This window comes from Nannospalax galili, unplaced genomic scaffold (genome assembly GCF_000622305.1).
Source record: "Nannospalax galili isolate Female #2095 unplaced genomic scaffold, S.galili_v1.0 scaffold44, whole genome shotgun sequence".
Taxonomy (NCBI): domain Eukaryota; kingdom Metazoa; phylum Chordata; class Mammalia; order Rodentia; family Spalacidae; genus Nannospalax; species Nannospalax galili.
In genome coordinates, this window is record NW_008355789.1 from 4753039 (window position 1) to 4776074 (window position 23036).

A 23036-nucleotide genomic window follows, 5' to 3' on the forward strand; every position below is an offset into this window, starting at 1 on the left:
CTACCCCCCATATTCCTCCCAGCATACCCCCTCCCAACTTCATGTCCTCGTCATTTCTTTTTAAATAACCACTACGTATAATCAGTGCTGCCCATATATGCATGGATGCAGGGCCTTCCACAACCCCAAAGAATGATTCTCCCTCCCCATCAGTTGTCAACTGCCAGTAGTTCCTCAGCCAAGGGTGGAGCATCAAGAGCTCCTCCTCCATCCGCGTTGGAATTTTGACTAGCATGAGCTTACACAGGTCTTGTGCAGGTAACCACAGCTGCTGTGAGTTCGTGCGTGTCCTGTCTAGGAGACAGCATCTCACAGCACTCCTCTTCATCCTCTGGCTCTTAGATTCTTTCTGTACCCTCTTCTGCAATGTTCTCTCAGGGCTGAGCATTTAACAGTCACTTAGTCTCAGTATTTTGACCAGTTAGACCTGGTCTGCTCTCAACCTTGGTCAGAGAAGCTTCTTTTTGTGCTGGATAACAGTCAATACAGAGACCTCTTCTCTTCTTACAGAGGAGAATGAGGTGCGGACGATGGTGGATCCAAACTCACGCAGTGACCCCAAGCTGCAAGAATTGATGAAGGTAAGAGAAGTAAAGAGAGGCTCCAGGAGCCCCACCCCAACCCCAGTCTCTGCAGTCTGAAGACACACTCTGCCCCCTATTCTGTATAGGTACTGCATGGGCCATGACAAGAACATAGACTCACGTTGGTCCCAACTCTCAGGCAGCTCATGGTCAAGCCAATGGGAGTCCAAACTGACCAGAGTATTGTGTGACGATGTCCATGTTGTTGATCATCAGAGAAGTCAGCACAAGTGTTCACCTTGGCCAGAAGCTGATATCTTGACATCTACTGCTTTTCTCAAAGTCTCAAAGGACTTCATGAAGTAGAAATTAGCATCAGCCCCATTTTCCAGGTGAAGAAACTGGGTCTTAGGAAAGCCAAGTGATGTGCTTATCTTGCTGATTGAGAAAGATGGAATTAAAAGCTGAGGCTGAGGTTCAGCTAACAGAGGGCTAACCTAGCATGCACAAAGCCCTGAGTCCCATTCCCAGCATAGCGTGACCCAGGCGTAATCACACATATCTGTAATCCCAGCACTTGGGAGGTAGCGGCAGGAGGATTAGAAGTTCAAGGTCACCCTGAGCTATGTAGTGAGTTTGAGGTCAGCCTGGAATGCATGAGAGCCTGTTTCATGGAAAGAAAAGAAGGAAGGAAAGAGGAAAAGAGGGGAAAGAGACTGTGCATCTGGTATTGGCACAGTGGTCGTCTTGTGGCCACCTCTCCCTTACTGCTTATGTCTTGACCTGTGTCTCCTTGTCTAAACTGCACTTAACACAGAAAAGCTAGTGACTTGTACTCAAGCCTAAATAGAGCATTTTCCTTACCGTAGCCTGTCTGTAGTTTATCTAGTACAGAGCAGGAGTGGTGTTTGGGGCCTCAGACAACCCGCTGCCTAGCAACACAGAAACAGCCTACAGCTTGCTTCACTTCTTCCCGCCAGGCCTCTGTTTACGCAGCCCCCTCCACCTAGAGTGCCTCTGGCTGCCCTTTCTGAGTCTGAGCATCTCCACTTCCTCCAGGAAGCTGGCTCCAAACACCAGTGCTATTACTTTGCCTCCCTGGGCAGCACTGGCCCCTTGTCTTAGTGTGTCAGTGTCGTCCCCACGTACAACAGCTCTTGATGCACTTCTTTTTATTCAGTAACTGTGAGCTGCTTGGAGGTTAGAGACTGCCTTTTATCCATTTAACCATTTTATCCCCAGAATTGGGCCCAGCATGCCACATATAGCAGCTATTTCATAAAATTGAATGGAAGGGAAGAAAAAGAAGGAAGGGAGGAAAAGAGAAAAAGAAACTTAAAAGTAGCCAGGCAGGGCTGGGAAGGTGACTCGGTGAGTAAAACCTGAGTTTGGATCCCCAGAACTCACATAAAAGCCAAGTGTGGTGGTGGGCAGTTGTAGCCCTTTTGCTAGGGGAAGAGAGTTGTGGAGAGAGATGGATCACCGGGGTTTGCTGGCCAGCCAGTCTAGCCCAAAGGACAGGCTCCAGATTCAGCAAAGAGACCCTGTCCCAAAAAAAGTATGGTGGGGCCTGGCATACTTATACATATGAGAGAGAGAGAGAGAGAGAGAGAGAGAGAGAGAGAGAGAGAGGAGATTCAAAAGTAGAATCAGAGTATTGTCCCTGTGGCTGATGCTCCCTCAGTGGAATAAAGCCATGTGAGATTGGGACTGTGTCAGGAACTGGAGGGCTAAGGACAGTCTTCTCAGAGATGTATAAATGCCCCCTGAGTGGCCTGGGCTTGAGCCAAACAACACCATTATATCTGGGTCACAATCCAAGCCCCACTGGCATGCTGGGCTGTGAATGTTGGGCCCTTTATTCTGTATTCATGGCTCCCTCTCTTGATACCTTCTGTGCTGTACCCATAGATGACTGCCCCTACCCAGGAAGACTCTGAGCCCTCACCTTGCTATGCAGGGGGAAGGTGGGACCAGTGCAGCTGAAATTCTGCCTGTCCTTGTACCTCTCCAAGGGTGCTGAGCCTAGGACAGATACTACAGAGTGTTAGCCTGTGCTGGTCCTGCCAGAGAGCACTCCTGTGTCTGGGTGGGCAGTGATCTAATGGCCCAGGAGACCTCCAAGGGAAGATGTAATCAGAGTGGCCTCTACTGTACAGACTCCAGCACTGATGTCCTAGAGCCAGGCCTGCGCCCAGATCCAGTTTGCAGAAGTGGAAGATTGGAGGTGCATATTGCTGGGCATAGACCTGAGTTATGGGGTGGTGCACAGCATTGCCTGGCTGACCCTCACCTCACTCCAGGGGGAATTTTGACTTTCCAGATTTAGGCTGCATTGGCTGCCTTGAAATCCTAGTCTTCCTGGCCAACCCCCTTTTCTTCCTTTCAGAGGCTCCTCAAACACAAGACTTTCTGGAAGCATCCACTCACTGCTGCTCCCAGCCTGGTTGGGACCCTGTGATGGTTTATCTTGATTGCCAACTTGATGGGGTTTAGAATCACCATGGAAACAAATCTCTGGGCATGCCTGTGAGGGCTTATCTGGATTATGTAACCGAGGGAGGAAGACTTGCCTTAAACGTGGGTAGCATTATCCCATGTGTGGGGTTCCTGGACTGCATAAAAAGGAGAAAGCGAGTTGAGCACTAGCATTCATCTCTCTCTGCTTCCTGACTGGACCCAGTGCAGTCAGCCACCTCACACTCCTGCCACCATGCCCTCCCCACCATGATGGACTGTACCCTCGACTTGTGAGCCCAAACAAACCCTTCCTTAAGTTGCTTTTGTCACTCACAGCTGTGAGAAACTAATACAGACCCCTTCCCCTCACCTGTAGCTCCATGTGCTCCCCACTCCCAGAACTGGAACCCTACAGGGAGTGGTCCTTTAGAGCACTGGTTCTCTCTCCCCAAGCCTCTCCAGGACACTGCATCTTACTGGGTTGATTCAGGCTGTGCCTGGTACACAGGAGACTCACTCTCACAGGAGACTCAGCTTCATCCCACCTCAGTGAAGCCGCCCACTCCGCAGTCAGCATGTGAGAAGAGGGAATCATTCTGTATCTAGATTGTGGTTGGGGTCACCAACCAATACCTGCCAGCAAGGACCAGCGTTTACCACTGCATCCTTAAAACTGGTTAATTGGTATCTTCAAAAGCAGAAAGGAAGCATAAGGCAATACACAGTTTTGATTTCCTTACCTGAAAAGGAAGCTGATGATGGGCGTGTCGCAAGGATGTCGTGTGGTTTGTTGAGTTGGTGTCATACACAGGGCCTCCGTTCAGTGCCTGGCACACACAGGGTTTGGTTGATGGCATCTGCTGACTGACAGATGACAAGCTATGGTACTGCTCTGAGAGAGGCAGAGAAAAACGCAGCTCAGTTAACTGACAGGGGATCCACTCCTGGCCCTACCCATGAATGCAGTGACTTTGAACAAATCTCTCTAATTCCCTGGTGATTAGCCCTTCTGGGGGTGTTGACAGTAACAACCTTACCAAGTGTCCTAAAGGGAGAGTGCTTTATATGTTAATAAGGTGTACCTTCCATGGAGTCATTCTTTCCCACTGCCTAGTGCAAGAGGTACTTTCCTCTACAATAATAGAGACTGGGAATCAAAGACTTACCTCAGACTCACAAATCATGGGGAGTGGCAGAGTGGGCACATTCACAGGCTGTAGGTATCCCATAGTTCACTGAGAAGCAGGTGTGTACAGTTCCTGGACAGCAGAGGAATGCAAGCACACATGTGTGCACAGCCACAGATGCCCGTGGTGCACACATAAGTGAGTGCGTGGAACTGAGGTTTTGACCAATTGTGTAACTCCAGAGTCTATACCCTACCCTGGCAGGAAGCCATGGGGGAAGGCCTGGCAGGGGCCTGGAGAGATCAGCAGGGACCCAGGACTGCCTGCACCAGAAGGGCTCACCTCTGCAGATGCACAGGGCCTCTGGGGCTCACTTCAGAACTCACACCTACGTGTGTCATGTGCACACTGGTCCTGTCACAGTCCTGCTGCTATTACAGTCAGAAGTTCATGGAGATTTTAATTGGCCAGCATAAGAAGGCTGCTCTCCAAGAACAAAGCCAGCATCTCTTCTCTGATCCCCATCCCCTCTCTCTGTAGGTGCTCATTGACTGGATCAATGACGTGTTGGTCGGGGAAAGAATCATCGTGAAGGACCTGGCTGAAGATCTCTACGACGGCCAAGTCCTGCAGAAGCTCTTCGGTAGGAGAGGGCTTGTTGGGGATGACCGCTGGCCTTCAGTGTCATGGTGGCTCACCTGAGTGTGCAGAGAGGGACAGCAGATCTGTGAGGGCTTTTACATGGCCTCTGGAAAGCCGCTTTACATGATGGAATTGCAGGGGGTTCTTGGGGACCACATGGACCTGCTTCCTGGCCATCCAGGGTCATCAGCTGTGTACATGAAAAGTTCCCACTGCAGGACTGCAAATCACACCTCAGTAGCCCCCAAAATTCTGCACTTGTGACCCTGATAGATGCAGTAACATGTGTGTGAGTGCCAGCTTGTGTTTTAAGGCTTCTGTGTTCATAGATGTGTGTGCATACTGACTCGACAGAGAAGTACTTTGGTAACACAAGAGTGTTTATGACCTACAGACATGTGTGACCTTTGGTGATCTCTGAGCCTGTCTATATTCCTATGTGATCTATGGAGGTGTGCATGTATGTTCCTCTTATTGTTTACAGACAGCTATTCTCAGGTTCTTCTACATTTATGGACATGTATATGTGTGTCCTTATATGATCTATGGAGCTCTGTGTGTGTGCCTTATATCTGTGTGTCCCTCTGTGATCTATGGGTCTGTGTGTGTTCTGTTGTCTACAGAGGCACATACCACACATACTGGTACCAAGCTCAGAGAGGGGCACATAGGAACAAACATACAGGGCCAAAGATCACAGATGCACACACATATGTCCACAGACATACAGTAGCTGCCATTGCTGTGGTTGGCTTTTACATCCACGGTGATGTCTTGCTCTATGTACCATGAATTTTCATGCCCTGACACTTTGCTGCTCTGTCTGCTTCTGAGGCCCTTCTACTAGACACACCACTATTGTACATGCTTCTGGTCTGATGTCCTTTTATACCCTCTACAACATAGTCACGTGTGGAAGACAGGATTGTAGACTCTTCTATGTTCACCACACACATATATCTAAGGAAACAAAGGATGTGTACATACATACACAAATATGTGTGTGCATGCACACACACGCATGATAAATACATCAGGGGCTGAAGAAAAATATATATGAATTTTTATTTATTTTTGTCTTTTGAGACAGGGGCTCCCTGTAGCCCCAGCTGGCCTAGAACTCACTATGTAGACCAGGCTGGCTTCAAACTCACAGAGATTCACCTGCCCCTGCTTCCCAAGTGCTGGGATTAAAGGCGTGCGCCACCATGCCTGGCATGGTCAAGCACTGGAAACACTCAGGAGGCAGAGGAAGATTGGGATGATCTACATAGCAAGGCCCAGGCCAGCTGAAGCTACATAGTGAGACTCTGTCTCAAATGAAAACAAACAATAAAAAACAAAACAAAATAAATATTTTTATTTCATGTGTATGAATGTATTGCCTGCATGTATGTGAGTGCACCCATGTCATGCAGTGCTGCGGAGGTCAGAAGAGGGCTTCAGATTCCCCTGGAACTGGAATTAAGGATGGTTCAGAGCCACCATGTGGGTGCTGGGAATCGAACCCGGGTCCTCTACAAGAGCAGTCAGTGCTCTTAACTGCTGAGCCAACTCTCCAGCCCACATCCCATAATCTTTAATAAATGTACATCTAAAACACTTTTGGTCCCCAGGATTTTGGGTAAGGGATATTCAGCTTGCTTAAATATGCATTTATATATATGTACATACATGTATACTTTCATGCCTATCATAAGACTTTCATTGTCATTTGGAGCTGTTTATATAGACACGTGTGGCCTTCTTAAGGTCAAGAACGAGGCCTCATTTATTGTTTCCTGGCTTCTCCAGCCCGTCAAGCTGCCTAGCACACTGCCTAGCACTTAATCAATGTATATTGGGTAAATGAATAAATGGCTAATATAAAATCTAGTAATTCCTTGCACGCTAAACTGATTTGTTACTCAAACATCAATATTAATGGGTATTAAAATTTAAAGGTTGTAAATGATGGCTGAATACAGAAAAGGAAAAGCTTTGATGAGTGTGGCTGTGGAGCTCCACCGAGAATGTCCCTTGAGATTGCAGCTGATGGCCCCTTTAGCAAATTGCTAATCAGATCAGAAACTGCCTTGAAATATATATACCATGTTGAGCTCTGAGAGTGAGGATGGAACATGACCATGGAGACATCTCACCTCTAGGGAAGGGTTACAGGAGAGCCTGATCTCACATCTGTGCAGCTCCAGGTCAGGCATCACACCATCATGTGTCAGTTTTCATGTTGCAAAGGTGATTCATAGCAGAAATCATGCTCCTGTGTAAACTTCAGTTTAGCCCTCCATGGGTGTACAGCTGGACATACACGTTCCAAACCTAGGGGCCCAGCCAGGCATGGTGGTGACACACATTTTAATCCCAGCACTCGGGAGGCAGAGGCAGGAGGATATCTGTGAGATCAAGGCCAGCCTGGTCTGCATAATGAGTTCCAGGTTTGCTGGGGCTGCAGGGAGACCCTGTCTCAAAAAAACCCAAAAGAGGGCTGGAGAAATGGCTCAGCAGTTAAGAGCACTGGCTGCTCTTGCAAAGGACCTGGGTTCAGTACCCACCACCCACATGGCACCTCCAACTCCAGAGGATCCACCCGCTTCTGGCCTCTGTGGGCATTGCATGGTGTACTTACATACATTCAAGCAAAACACTCATACACATAAAATAAAGGTAAATAAATGACATTTATTTTTAAAACTCATGAGCAGGACACCCAGGTGGAGAGAACCATTTTGTAGCAAAATGAATATCTCAGGAGCTCGTGGGATAGATCAGTTTGGAGACAGGTTTGACTGACCCCTGTGACTATCTTCCTTCTTCCCTAGCCGAGCTTTTCAAGAGAGCATTCAGCACTCCTTCTATCTCTCTCGGTGGCTGGCCACTCCCTCCTGTGTCACGGCCTGCCACCTCCCAGTCTTCCCACCGACTTTGCCTGCCAAGATCAGTGCCAATTCACATTTCCTCTTCTGCTGGCACTTGACTGACCATTGCATCCCTCCCTCACGGGTGACTTCTGTGCCCTCATACTCTCCCCATAGTTCCAAACTGCCACTGACACTCTGAAGGCATCCTCATAGACACACTGAGAGGTGTGGCTCTGTGGAGATTCTCTTCTCAAGGTAACAGTCAAGATTAACCAGACCTCATCTTCTTTCTTGGCTTCCATCCCATTTCCTGGGGCTTCCACCATTGCTGCTTCCACAGCTGCCCTCACGTTGCTCCAGAACAGCACTCTCCTTGAAGCTGCCAAGGTCATTTTTCACCATCTTCCGGATATCTCCACCTGGAAATCCCACAGCCACCTTGCCACCAACATGTCCCAATCAGAGCTGCTTCCCTTCTTCCATCCTGGGCTCCACTTTAATGACTGGCCTTACAATTTCACAGCCCTTGTCAAATAAGGAGTCATCTGGATGGCTCACTTTTCTCCATTCCTGTGCTGATTAGTTTTTAATTTGACACAAACTAGAGACCCATGGGAAGGGGGAACCTCAGTTGAATAATTTCCTCCCTCAGATTGGCATGTGGTCATGTCTGTGAGACATTTTCTGAATTAATTGTTCATTGATGTAGGCGTGCCCAGCCCACTGTGGGTGGTGTCATCCCTAGGTAGGTGGGCCTGAGCTGTTTAAAAAAAGAAGCTAAGCCAGGCGTGGTGGCGCACGCCTTTAGTCCCAGCCTTTAGTCCCAGCACTCGGGAGGCAGAGGCAGGCGGATCTCTGTGAGTTCAAGGACAGCCTGGTCTACATAGTGAGTTCCAGGACAGCTGGGGCTACAGGGAGACCCTGTCTCAAAAAGATCAAAAAGCAAAAAAAGAGGCTGAGCAAGCCAGAGGAAGTAAGCCAGCAAGCAGTGTTCCTCCACGGTCTCTGCTTCAGTTCCTGCCTTCCTGGCTTGAGTTCCTGCCCTGGCTTCTCTTGATAATGAACTGTGATCTGTAAGCCAAATAAACCCCTTCTTTTCTAAGTTGCTTTTGTTCAGAGTAGATTATCATAGCAACAGAAAAAAGTAGCTAGAGCAATTCCTCATACTCTGGCTAAAGTCCTGGCAACTTCATTCCCATCTGTCATGTCAAACCCATCCCACCTGTCAGTCAGTATACAAAGCCTTTAGAAAAGTCCTGAGGTTCAAGCCGGGTATGATGGTACACGGCTTTAATCCCAGCACTTGGTGGCTCTCTGTGAGTTCAAGGCCAATCTGGTCTACATAGCAAGATCAGACCAGTTGGAGCTACAAGAGACCCTGTCTCAAAAAGACCCCCCCCAAAAGAAAAGTGCTGAGGTTAGCTACATACTGACATACTAAGTGAGGGTAGCTCCCACTATTATTTAACCACCTTCTTAGCCTAGAACTCACTTCCCTTAGAGTCTCTGGTTCAAGTCCTGCCCTCCATGTATGGTCTTTCCTGCCTCCACATTTCAATGAACCCATAGGACACTTGTTTCTTTCTTTCTAAACTTTCTGACTTTGAACTAATTTTAGGCTTTGCGTCACACAGGCTGTGCAAAGAGCTTCCGTGTGTTGTTCATCAAAGCTTCCCTAATGTTGACAACTTGCCCAACCATCATACCAATATCAAAACCAAGAGACTGACCCAGAAAATGTTAATGGAATCAGAGGCTTCCTTTGGCTACACTAGTTTTCAGTGTGACATCTCTCTCTGTTGTAGGATCTATTCCCAGTTCACATGTTTGGTTGGCAAGGGCTCCTCAGTCCACAGCACTTTCTCTGTCTTTCCTCATCCTTCATGAGGTTGGTGCTGTTTTGTAGAACAACACTCAGTTTGGATTTGTCTGATGTTTTCTCACGATTAAGCTAGTACTATTTGGGGGAGCCCCTCCCCCTTAATGATCTGTCCTTCCCAGTGCCCGTCAGGTACACAAAGTTGCTGTGACTTATCATACATGATGTTTGCTCACATGACATTCACTCACATGATTAAAGTCTGCCAACTTTCTTCACTGTAGAGTTACTGTTTATCCTCTTCACAATTTATTTGAGGAAGTTACCTTGAAACCTTGGAAATATCCTTTTCCTCTTTAAATTTCTCCCACTGATTTTAGCATCCTTTGGTAGATTGTATGTTTTCATTACTGTAGTAGTGTTCTAAGGGCAATTTTTCTCTTTTCCTTCTTTCTTTTACATTATTATAATTCTGAAAAGAAGAGCCTTGGTGTTACTCCCATTTATTTGCCTGCTCAGCTATTGCATCACATCAGTATGCACATAAAGGTAGTCACACCTGGGTCTTGGGACAGTCTTCCCTTAGCTGCTGAACCTTGCTCTGCACCCACAGCCCTGTGTTTTCTTTTTTAAATATTTTTATTGATTTAAATTTTTCATACAGTGTACTTTGATCGCATTCAGACCCCCTCCCCCTGTCCACTTCCGTCTTACTATGCCCCCCACCAACTTCATGTCTCCTGTGATTGTTTTTTAATATTTTATTTGTTATTTTAATTTTATGTGTATGAATATATTGCCTGTATGTATGTAAGTGCACCTGTGTTGTGCAATGCCCGCAGAGGTCAGAAGAAGACATTAGATACCCCTGGAATTGGAGTTACGAAAAGCTGTTAGCCACCGTGTGGGTGCTGGGAACTGAACCTGGGTCCTCTGCAAGAACAACCAGTGCTCTTAACCACTGACCCATCTCTCCAGCCCCTATTTGTCTTTCTTTTTTTTTTTCTTTTTACTATTTATTTATTATTTTTATTTTAGATGTATGCATGTATTGCCTGCGTGTAGGTAAGTGCACCCATGTCATACAATGCCCATGGAGGACAGAAGAGGCTGTCGGATCCCCTGGAACTGGAGTTACAGACAGTTGTTAGCTGCCATGTGGGTGCTGGGATTCGAACCCGGGTCTTCTGCAAGAACAGTCAGTGCTCTTAACCACTGAGCCATCTCTCCAGCCTCCTTTTTTTCTTTTTTAAAGCCCTATCAAGTCTAATTGTGTTTCCTACATACTCTTGAGTGTGAGTCTATTCCTTAGAATCTGCTCAACCTACCAGGTATCACATCAGTAAGGAAAACTGACTCTCCCTCTCCCAGCATCAGTTGCCAGTAGGTCCTCAGCTAGGACTGGGGCTTGCTGTTCATCTCCCCCATCCATGCTGGGCCTATCTGTCTTGGGTTTACACAGGTCTTGTGCATGCTGCCAGAAGTGCTATGCTCACATGTGCAACCGCCTTGTAGTGTCCAGACAACATAGTTTCCTTGTATTCATCTACCACCTCTGGCTCTTACAGTCCCTCTCTTCCAAAACATTTCCCTGAGCTTGAAAAGAGAGGGCGAAATATAGGTTTCTCATTTAGGGTTGAGCATTCTGCAGTCTCTTATTCTCTGCACATTGACCAGATGTGGGTCTCTGCTTCAAGAAGAACCTTCTCTAATGAGAGTTGAGAGATGCATTAACTATGAGTATAACAAGTCATCGTGAGCTAATTTAATACTGTGTTTATTTAGCAGGATGATAATAGTAGGTTCTCCCCTATGGCCTGTGACCTGTCTACCACAGGTTCTCAGCCCTGATAACAATATCAAGTATGGACTCCATCTCGTAAAGTAGGCCTTAAATCCAAATGGAAAGTAGTTAGTTACTCCCATAACACTCATGCCACTATTGCACCAGTGTGCATATATTGGCAAGTCAGTTGTCATTGTAGCTCACAGGGTTCACAGCTGGGTAAGGATGATGATTACCTTTCTCTGCCATAGCACCTTCTGGTACTATGACAGCTAGCCAGCAGAGATAAAGCTTTGGGGTCAGCACCAGCTTGACTTCTCCTTGTTTATTCTGTGACCCTGGTATGTGGTGTCATCAGCAACAGAATCTTCTTCTTTCAGTATATACATGTACAATATTAAAAGTTTAAATGTAGTTACCCTACAACAGAGGTTCAGTGGCCCTAAGAGACACCACAAGTTAGCAAATAAAAGTCCCATGCAAAGAATGGACTCCCTCTTTTGAAGTTGTTTTGACCACAGAGATCCCATAGATCCTCAAGCAATACTGGCTACTGCCATCACACTTGGTTACCCACCAGAACTTGATGGTAAAACTCTATTGAAGACATTCCATTTTGTTTTTCTTAATGCTGCCTTAGGTTCTGGCATCATTAAGTAGTCCAGGCTCATCTCATATTTTCCTTACTCTTGTCCTAGAATCAACCACTTCTTCAAGGAGCCTTGATTTTTTTTTTAGAATGGTATTTAGATGTCAAGTGTTTTAACTTGCTCTCTGCAGCATAAATAACCAAATTTCTGGACCACAGTGCAGTGTTCTCAAGAGGTGGTACAAAAATGAATCAGGCATGATGACCTCTAGAAGTTCAGCTTCCAGTGTCCTGGAATTTGAGCATCTTTTATACTGACTTGTTGGGTCTAGAGAGCAGGAAAGGATTGAGACTAGTCAACTAGCTAAAACACCAGCACTTGGAAGATGATAGAAATGGCTTAGGAGCTTCTCGGAGTCCAGGAGCCCACACATCTCCACCAGAAAAAAAGGAAACTACCTAAATATAGTAAAGATTATTAAAGCCTGACATTGAATTTACTAGATGCTGGAGTATCAAAGACATGGTATTAAGAACAGGCCGTAAGCCGGGCATGGTGGTACATGCCTTGAATCCCAGCACTCAGGAGGCAAAGGCAGGTGAATCTCTGTGAGTTCAAGGCCAGCCTGGTCTACATAGTGAGTTCCAGGTTCCAGACCTCCTGGGGCTACAGGGAGACCTTGTCTCAAAGAGACAAAAAAAAAAAAAAAGAAATAAAGGAACAGGCCATAAATAATGCCTATTACCACTAGAAGTTTACAGCCTCCAGTTGATGCAATAAGCTACGAAAACAATTTCTGTTTCCAACACTGTGGATGACTAGATACTCAGACATAACTTCTTGGCACAAAAATCTTTTAAAATCTAGATAAGCAATAAAATAAAATCAGAATAAGCCTTTAAAAGTATGTTTTTGTATGGTATAGCTAAACCAGTATGAAAAGGAAGAAAATTCTTCTGACTCCGAAAACAACAAGGGAGTGTAAATCTAGTGTGGTAGGTGGTAAGTCCTCGTGGCTTACGGCCTGAGGTTTAACGGATTACATACCCAGGGTCAGGAGACAAGGCCTGAGTGGGGACTGGGCAGGAAATGGACTGGATCAGAGATCACTGAATCAAACCAGAGTTTTGAAGAGCAATACTTTCAGTGGGTAAACTAGGAAAACTTGTCCAACAGAGAAAGACAGTAAGTGTAAGTGCCTGTCTCAGCCTTGGATGTGTGTCTGTGTGTCTGTGTGTCTGTGTGTGTGTGAGAGAGAGAGCACGCCCTTCAATGTAATGATTCACACTATTTTTGTGATTTTAAAAGTTGTAGGCTGGAGCTGGAGAGATGGCTCAGTGGTTAAGAGCACTGACTGCTCTTGCAGAGGACCTGGGTTCAACTCTCAGCACCCACATCGTGGCTAACAATCATCCGTAACTCCAGTTCCAGGGAAATCTGATGCCTTCTTCTGACCTCTGCCGACACAGGTGCACTTACACACATGCAGGCAATACAGTCATACACATAAAATAATAATAAATATTTTTTTAAAAAACATCCTAGGCTGAAGAGTCAGTGAAAATGTTTCCCAGGTCCCCATCAGACAAAACCCAGCATAGAACTGGGGAAATGGGCAGGAGGTGCCAACCTTAACCAAAAAAACTGGCGTCTGATCACTACTAGGTAAAAGAGTTGGTCTTCTTTTTTAAAAAAACTTTTTTTTAATTGATTGTGTGTGTGTGTGTGTGTATGTGTCTGTGTGTGTGTGTGTGTGTGTGTGTGTGTGTGTGTGTGTGTGTGTGAGAGAGAGAGAGAGAGAGAGAGAGAGAGAGAGAGAGAGAGAGAGAGAGAGTTGGTCTTCTTTAAGGGAGTCATGCTAGACTGGCTGACCAGGCTCCAGTGGGTAGACTCACACCAAGGGCCATCTGGGAACACAAACTTGATTCAATAGGCCTTAACACATATAACAGAATGAATGAAATCCTGTGGATGGGCTATTGAGGGGGGTCTAAATATGATTAAGATGTATGAAATACACAAATACTTAATTTAAAATACATCATGGTGGCGCACGCCTTTAATCCCAGCACTTGGGAGGCAGAGGCAGGCAGATCTCTGTGAGTTCCAGGCCAGCCTAGTCTACATAGTGAGTTCCAGGCCAGCTGGGGCTACAGGGAGACCTGTCTCAAAAAAGACCAAAAAAACAAACAAAAAAAAGATACATTGAAGAAATTAAAGAATGATAAAATACAGTTGGTTGAAAAAAAATGTTTCCCAAGACAGAAAGAAATATATTTCCTTCCTTTAAGTACAAATTTGTGAGGCTGGAAAGATGGGTCAGTGGTTAGGAGCACTTGCTGTTCTTGCAGACAGAGAACTCAATTCCTAGCACTCACATGGGGCAGCTCACAATGGCCTATAACTCCAGCTCCTGGAGATCCATAGGCAGCAGCACTCACCATACATACACACACACACACACACACACACACACACACACACACACAACCATAATTAAAATAAAACAAATCTTTTTTAAAAAGACAAATTCGCTCTAAGCATAGATCACAAAGAACTCCCAGTGATTAAATTTCAAGGAAAATGATCTTAAAACAAAAATTACCAAACATATGAGCAACAAGCCACCATAAGCTTTGTCAACAGGAACAATAAACTATATGTCCATCCCATAAATACTATAAAAATTAAAGCTGTTCAGTTATGGAATATAAAATATGAATATTAATTTATCAGGATGAATTTTTTATTATTTTAGGAATGTATTGCTTGCGTGTATATAAGTGCACCTGTGTCATGCAGTGCCTGCAGAGGTCAGAAGAGGGCGTCAGATCCCCTGGAACTGGAGTTACAGACAGTTGTTAGCTGCCATATGAGTGTTGGGAATCGAACCCAGGTCCTCTACAAGAGCAGCCAGTGCTCTTAACTGCTGAGCCATCTCTCCAGCCCCCCAGAATGAATATTTTAAGAGGCTGTAAAAAAAAAGATGGTAAAAGTACAGGAAACTAAAGTCAAAGTAGTATAGTCAGGAGGGAAACAGCTCAGAACTAAGTGCAATGACATGTATCTGGAGATGCCCTTATGAAACATAATATTTTATCTGTGAACCTAAAATCAGAATGAGAAACTGTCAAAACAGGATCAACAAGTGTGAAAAAGAACCAAACAGAACTTTTAGAGATGGAAAAATATATACTAAAATAAAAGCTGGTGAAATAGACACTGCGGAAGAAGAAATTGAGTTGGAAGAAATCACCCAGAATGCAATATGTAGAGACTGTGGGCTTGGGGTTCTAATTCACACATAATTCTAATATGTAGGAAGTCCAACATACAGCTAATTTGAATTCCAGAAGGGAAAGAAAAAGAGAATACAGAATGGTAAACATTTAAATATGTAGTGAATGAGGATTTCTAGTATTGGTGAAAGACATGGATTCTCAGATTGAGGGAGCTCAAGGACTCCCAAATAGTCAGAGTCTGAACCTACACACATGAGCCCTAAGAACTCGAAAGACCAAGGAACAATTCAGAGTGGAGAGAAAAGGAGGATTAGGTATGAAGGCGCCACAACCATTGGAAAGCTGTCTGTCAGGAACAGTGAAAGCGGATGATCCTGAATGAATGTCTTCAAAGTGTGAAGCTTTGTCAGCCTCTAAGTTGACACCCAGGAAAACAAACCCTCTGCACTGAAAGGCAAGGAGAGAACCAAATCCTTTCCCAGAACAGTTGAGGAGGTTGGTGACCAACCAACCTTCAAGGAAAAGAGATTTCTGAATGTACAGAAGGAGTGTATGCCCAAAAAAAAGAAAAATATGTGAACTTCAGTAAAAATAACGAGCTAAGACCATCCCAGAAAATAGATCAAAAGCATAGCTGAATGAATGTAAGATGATCACAAGACTGTATAATTAATTTAAAAGGATAAAAGTAGACTCAGAATCCCACAGAGACATGAGCGTGGAAGTGTGTGATGAGAGATGGTGTGAGCTGAGGTTACTGCTGCCTAGAATGTTTTTGAGACTTTAAGGGAAATGTGCATGGTAAAGTCATGGCCAGTAAAATTATATAATGGGTGCTGGGCAGGGTGCTGAGAGTTGGAGGCTAGCCTGGGCTACATGGTAAGACCTGACCTCAAAAAACAACAGCAACAAAAGGCCAGCACTCAGTATTCCCCAGGATCCACACTGTAGAAGGAGAGAACTGACATCAACAAGTTGTCCTCTGACCTCCATGTGTGCACCATGACACTCATATACATGTACACACACATGCAAGCAAACACAAATAAGTGTAATAAAAAATGTTTTAATGGGAGCTGGAGAGAGGGCTCAGCAGCACTGGCTGCTCTTGCAGAGGATCTGGGTTCAGTTCCCAGTACCCACATGGCGACTAACAACCATCCATAACTGGGTCCAAGAGCTCTGATGCCCTCTCATACCTGTAAAATAAAAATAAATAGATCTTTTAAAAATGTTTTTAAAAGGAGAAAAGGATAGACATGTGGGGAGAAGTGGAAAAGCAGTATAATTATAAAAATCAAAATCAGGTGGGGCCAGTGAATCCAAGTATATTGCAAAACTCAGTCAATGGAAGTTGCTTTTACCCACTGAAAAGACAAAGATGCTCAGACTTAGGATCAAAACAAAATGTTAAAAACAAACAGAATTCCTGGATGTGGTAGTCCACACTGGTAATCCCAACACAGGAGGTGGAGCCAGCCTGGACTCATAAGACCCTGGTTCAAACCAAACCACCACCACAACAAAAAATACATTACTAAATTCTGCCTACAGCAGAATTCAGCTTCTAATAAATAAGAATACAAAACTGAAAAAGGGTGGAGATAATGATACATACTAAACACTAATTTAAATTATTTCACATCATACAAAATTGCCTCTAAGGGCTACAAAAAGTATTATTATAGATAATTAGTGCATATTGATAAGCAATTATAATGACTAGAAAACTATTGAAAATTTTAACTTATGCATACTTCTGTACATTCATTCCAAAAAGTTTTAAATGATAGTCATTTTTCCAGGAAGAACTTGAGGCAGCCATGGTGGGCATGCCCACAGTCCCAGCATCCAGATGGCTACAACAGGGGAAACCCGAGCTTAGCGCCAGCTTGGGCTACAGAGACCTTGTTTCCAGAAAGAGGAGGACAAGGAGGAACCTGATAAATCCTCTACCACAGTGGTAGATTTAAAAAAAAAAAAAAAATTTCTCTTAACATATTCAGAGGGCTGAAGAGGTGGCTCAGAGGTTAAGAGCACTTGCTGCTCTCGCAGAGGACTGGAGTTTAAGTCCCAGCACTCATGTTGGGGAGCTCATAACCATCTGTGACTCCAGCTCCAGGGGATCCAAGGCCCATTTCTGGTCTCTGAGGGCACTGCATGCACACGCAGATACATGCACACAAATACATACATACACATAAATAATATAATAAAAACATTCAGTTAATTTCATAGGGCTGGGGATAGAGCTCAGTGAAAGGGTACCTACCTTTCTGCATGTACAAGACTCTGGGTTCACTCCACAGCACTGCCAGAAAAATGAAAATGTAAAATTGGACACTGCAGTTGCCATCTCTAAGCCGAACATCACAGATGCGCAGATGACACACCTTCTCTCTCTCTCTCTCTCTCTCTCTCTCTCTCTCTCTCTCTCTTCTTTTGGAGACAGGGTCTCCCTGTAGCCCCAGCAGGTCTGGAACCTGGAACTCACTATGTAGACCAGGCTGGCCTTGAACTCACAGAGATCTGCCTGCCTTTGCCTCCCAAGTGCTGGAAAGGCATGTGCCACCATGCCCAGCAAATTCTCATTCTTTTTAATTGCACATGGAACTTGTCACAAAATTTGCTTCTGTGTATAAAGCAAGTCTGAATAAACTGATATCCAGACCAAATTCTTTCTATCAGATAAATTTAGTGACCATGCCCTGTATGTTTGGAGACAACAGTAATTTTGAGGTAGTCCAAGATACTTTTCTGTACCCCTATTGAAAAGAGTCTTTTACAAGCTCTAATTATTGCAGGGTGTTATATTGAGACCTTATGATATATATAACAGGACTGTTGGTTAAAACATGTGAATTCTTGTTCTGGGTAATTGAGTTTACTTTGCCCTGTCTTTATCCTTCAGAGCTCTCTGAATACTGTTGCACTGTTGTGTAAAACTAATCTCTCCAAGAGCATTTTAGTATGCTAAGTAAAAGCAACGGAAATATTCACAAAATCATACACCTGAGAAAGATTTCTAAACCACATCCTATCCATTTCAAAATCACACTTAATACTTCCTAAAAAGTTAAGCCAATTATGGACAATTTGAAGAACTACGGAAATGTGTGAGAAATGGCTTCCTGGAAAATAATACTTTAGCAATAGAAAGTTTTTGAAGAGCTAATATTAGCCTAACTAAGAACAGAAGAGGGAAATCAGGAATCTAGAAAAAGAAATATCTTTAAATCCTTGTTCACACTGTGGAAAATTACTATGTAACTATAGAAATATTTTTTAGTGGGGAGATAGCTCAGTGGGTAAAGTACTTACTGTACAAGTTTGAGGGCCTGAGTTTGGATCCTAGCATTCACATTTAAAAAAAGAAAAAAAAAAGAAAAAAAAAAAAAAACACCAGGCATGGCAGCCCATGAACATAATCATATTGCTGGGGACATACAGACAGGCAGATCCTGTGGACTCACCAAGTCTAGGCAAATCAGTGAGCTCAGGGTTCAGTGAGAGACTGTCTCAAAATAGAAGATGGAATGCCTGGCATGGTGGTGCATGCCTTTAATCTGGGCAGAGGTGGGCAGAGACCTGTGAGATCAAAAACAGCCTGTTTTACATAGCAAGTTCCAGGCCAGCTGAGGCTACAGGGAGACCCTGAATCAAAAACCAAAACACAAAAGATGGAGAGAGATTAAGGGAGACACTCAGCATCAGCCTCTAGCCTCCATATGCACACACGAACACGTACACACATGCATGAAAAGAAGGAAGGGAAGAGGGAGGAGGAGAGGGAAGGAGAGGGAAGGCGGGAGGGAGGAAGACAGGAAGACTAGCAGGAAAGAGTCTCAAATCTTCTGTTTTAAAATGTCATACTGAAGTAAAATATTAAGAGAACTAATGAGATGATTTAGTAAATGACTAGATACAAATATAAAATCTGTAAGACAGACCTTTTACTTAATCAGCAGTTAGTGTACACACAGGATGCCTATTGCAAACAGAGAAAACCCAGCTATACCTGGCTAGATATCTATGGGAGGATGGCTAAATACTCAGTAACCCCTGTAATAAGTATATAAATCTTTTTAAAAGAATGAGTTTAATCGAAATGTATTGACCTAGAAAAACACTCATGATATGAGTTTGTATGGAAAAAGTCAGAAATATATGTGTGTGTAAATATTACATACATACATTATACTATCATTTTTAGATTATTTCAGTTATTAAAAATTTTTTTGTGTGTGCATGTACATACACACTGCTGCACACATGTGGAGGTCAGAGGACAACTGTTCTCTCCTTTCACCATGTGGGTTCCAGGGATCAAACTCAGGTCTTCAGGCTGGGTAGCAAGCACCTTTATCCGCTAAGCCATCTTTTTTTTTTTTTAAAGAGAGAACTTATTTGGAGTGTGTGTATTACACATTACTCTGAGATATGTCCTCTAAGCAAATCCACTTTTACCAATATCAATGTCTTAAAATAAAATATAAAGCAATAGAAATTAAAAGCTGGTTAATCCCAAAACATGATGGCGATTTGGAAAAAAATAAGGCAGAATTACATTTTCTAAAACCTTTGTAAAAATGAAATAAAGCAAAGCTGTAAATCCTCCTTCCTAAATAAACAGTGGCAGATGCTGAAAGCCAAGGGAAAATGGTTAAATTTCAGGATGAACTTCACTACAATTTGAGTATCTTAGACTTACTAAAAGCATTGAAAGAAACAGGAAAATAATAATAGCGCTCGGAGAGGAAAAGGAAACCTCATCAAGGAAAGCCATGTTCCTTTACCCTCAGACTTCTGACACTAACAGTATAGGTTTTCCACATCAACTCTCTAGCTCTCTTGCAGGCACAAACTGAGTATCCTGCAATGTAAATTCTGACATTGTTAATACACCCCCACAGGTTAAAGACTACTTCAAAACTGTCCCACTTCACACAGTGATCACAAGTCCCTTCATCTTCTTCTTCTGACTAATTGGTTATAGAGTAGGGCTTCCTGCTAACCCTCCTTCCATTCAGTAATTTGCCAGGATGGCTCCCAGAGCTCAGGAAAGCCCTCGAGTGCTCCAGTCTAGTAGAAAGAATGCAGCCTGCAAGCCTCCCTATTAGAAGAGATGCACAGGGCAAGGTACTGGGGTGGGGGAGCCACCATGCTCTCTCTGGGCACACTGCCCTTCAGCAGCTTGACATGTTCAACACAGAACCTCTCCACATCCCTTAGCTTAGAGTTTTCATGGAAGCCTCATCACCAGGCATGACCAAAGCACTAATAGTCAGTGATCAGCTCAACATCCAAGTACCCGTTCCTCACACGTCTGGGGTTGGGGCTGAAAGTACCAATGCTGACAATTGCTTGCTCAGTTCCCCTGGCAAACTTCATCACTCTGGACCTCTTTCAGGATCTGGGAATTAAAAAATACAAATATTGTAATATCAGATACTCTATCAGCTATCAGTTTGAAAATTACAAGAATTTTAGAAGCTGTCTTCCAGGAAGGGGAATAGAGATACCAAATATCTCTCTTTTTTATTATTTAGTTTAATTTGTTGTTATTATTATTAGGGCAGCACATGCATGCCACTATGCGTGTGTAGAGAGCTGAAGACAACTTTGTGAAGTCAGTTCCCTCCTTTCACCTTTACGATGGGTTCCAGGGATCCTGGAGTCATCAGGCTTGCATCAATGGGAGGCAAATGCCTTTACCCTCTGTGGCAGCTCATCAGCCTCCAGATATATATTTCTTTTTTCCCACTAACTTTTTTAAAAACAAGAATGAAGGCTGAAGAGATGGCTCAGTGGTTAAGAGCACATTCTGCTCTTGTAGAAGACTCATGTCCAGTTCTCAGCACCCACATTAGGCAATTCACTACCACCTGTATCTCCAGCTCCAGGGGATCCAACACCTCTTGCCTCCACAAGGACCCGCACTTACATACCCAGACACACAGACACAGAATCATACACATAATTAAAAATAACAATTATCAAAAAAGAATAAAATAGACAACAATGCAAGAAAAGGTTTTTGACCTAGAAAACAAACTCAGAAACTGAAGCAGTTCACCCTAAGGCCAGCAGGGATTATAAATATGAGAATCTGTAGACAGTGGTATAGAAGGGCTGGCAAGTACGTGATTTTCATATCCTTGACCTCCCTGCCTTCCGAGCCCTCTTCCCAGACAGTCACCAGTAATCTAACCATCAGCTTTTCTCTCTAGGTTAAGACCAGGCTTCTGGATATGTCAGCTTAGTGTTTTGATCTAGTGCTTGTAGTCACGATGTATGAAAACATTACTTTGCTTCCAAGGACAGTTATATCAGCCAGAAACAATAGGTGTGTGGGGACAGGGGAGCCTGCTCTTTCTTCAATAGGAAAGGATCCAAATTAAGAATTCAGCTTAAAAATGAAAAAGGTAAGCAAGTGAGATGACTCAGCCAGTAAAGGTGCTTGCCACCAAGTCTGACACCCCAGTTTGATCCCTTGGACCCATATGTTGGAAGGAGAGAACTGACTCCCAAAAGCTATTCTCTGACCTTCACACATGCAGGTTTTCACCCGTACATGCAGCTCTCCACACACATGCACACACACACACACACACACACACACACACTCAAATAAATAATAAATAAATAAAATGAAGTCCTTTAAAATGGAAAAAGTATACAGGTGATCTTCAAGATTTGTTATATGCTCAAATCCCTGTGTTTCAGAAATGAAGGATGACTTGAATCAACTAAAAAGGGGAGATAGCTCCATTCCAGGATGCCACACACAAGAACGCTATGCAGTCATCTGCCCAGGTGCTGAAAGTGATTGCTAAATCCTCAGAAAGTGCACAGATTTTCCAGTGGGTCACCTCACACTGTGGTGTATCTGACTTGTGTAAGATACAGTTACCAAAAATAAATAAGCACCAGTCTGAGCATTGATGGAAAGTTTAAGTGTTTGTATGTCAATCCTTTAAAATGAAGAGAAAAGCCATGTTACACACATTTCAGACCATGAGTTCCATCAGTCCTGAACCAGCAGAGGAGAGTGAGTTTAGGGGAATCTAGAATCTGGCCATGTATTTCCCATCAAGGAGGCCCCATTCATTTTGTTCTGGTAAATTAAAATACAAATCTAGATGAGTAAAATGATCAGGCTGTCTTCTGTGCCAGGGCATATGAAACCCATCAGTTTTAAAGATTTTTTTATTTTTTATTTTTTGTGTATAGTGTTTTGCCTGCATGTATGGATGTATACTATGCACATGCCTGGTGACCATGGAACCCAGAAGAGGGCATCAGATCTCCTGGAACTAGAGTTACAGGTGGTTATGAGCTGCCCTGTGGGCATTGGGAACTGAATCCAGGTCCTTTATAAGAGCAGCAAATGCTCTTAACTACAGAGCCATCAGCGCCAAGATCCATCAGTTTTGAGTTTTTTTTAAATATTTTATTTGTTATTTTTATTTTATGTGTATGAGTGTATTGCCTGCATGTATGTGAGTGCACCCGTGTTGTGCAAAGCCTGGCTGATCAGAAGAGGGCTTCGTATTCAATTCCCAGCACCCACATGGCGGCTAAGATCCATCAGTTTTAAAGCGCACTGCTACATGAGCACTGCCTTCACTGTGCTGTCTCCAGGGCTTTCTTCTGAGAACTGTCTCCACTGCATTCTCTCCAGGGCTTGTGTATTGCCTGCATGTATGTGAGTGCACCCGTGTTGTGCAATGCCGCGGAGGTCAGAAGAGGGCTTCGTATTCAATTCCCAGCACCCACATGGTGGCTAAGATCCATCAGTTTTAAAGTGCACTGCTACATGAGCACTTCCCTGAAAGAGAACTGCCTTCACTGTGCTGTCTCCAGGGCTTTCTTCTGAGAACTCTCTCCACCGCGCTCTCTCCAGGGCTTTCTTCTGAGAACTCTCTCCACTGCATTCTCTCCAGGGCTTTCTTCTGAGAACTCTCTCCACTGTGCTCTCTCCAGGG

General features: G+C 44.1%; 1 protein-coding gene across 1 annotated transcript in view; it reads left to right on the top strand.

Moving 5' to 3' along the window:
- Parva (parvin alpha) overlaps window positions 1–23036 on the top strand; it is a 189045-nt gene that overhangs the window by 126212 nt on the left and 39797 nt on the right. Inside the window, exons 3-4 of the mRNA XM_008853493.3 lie at window positions 511–581; window positions 4652–4754. Of these exons, the coding sequence (XP_008851715.3) occupies window positions 511–581; window positions 4652–4754 (174 nt within the window). The remainder of the gene's footprint in view (window positions 1–510; window positions 582–4651; window positions 4755–23036) is intronic.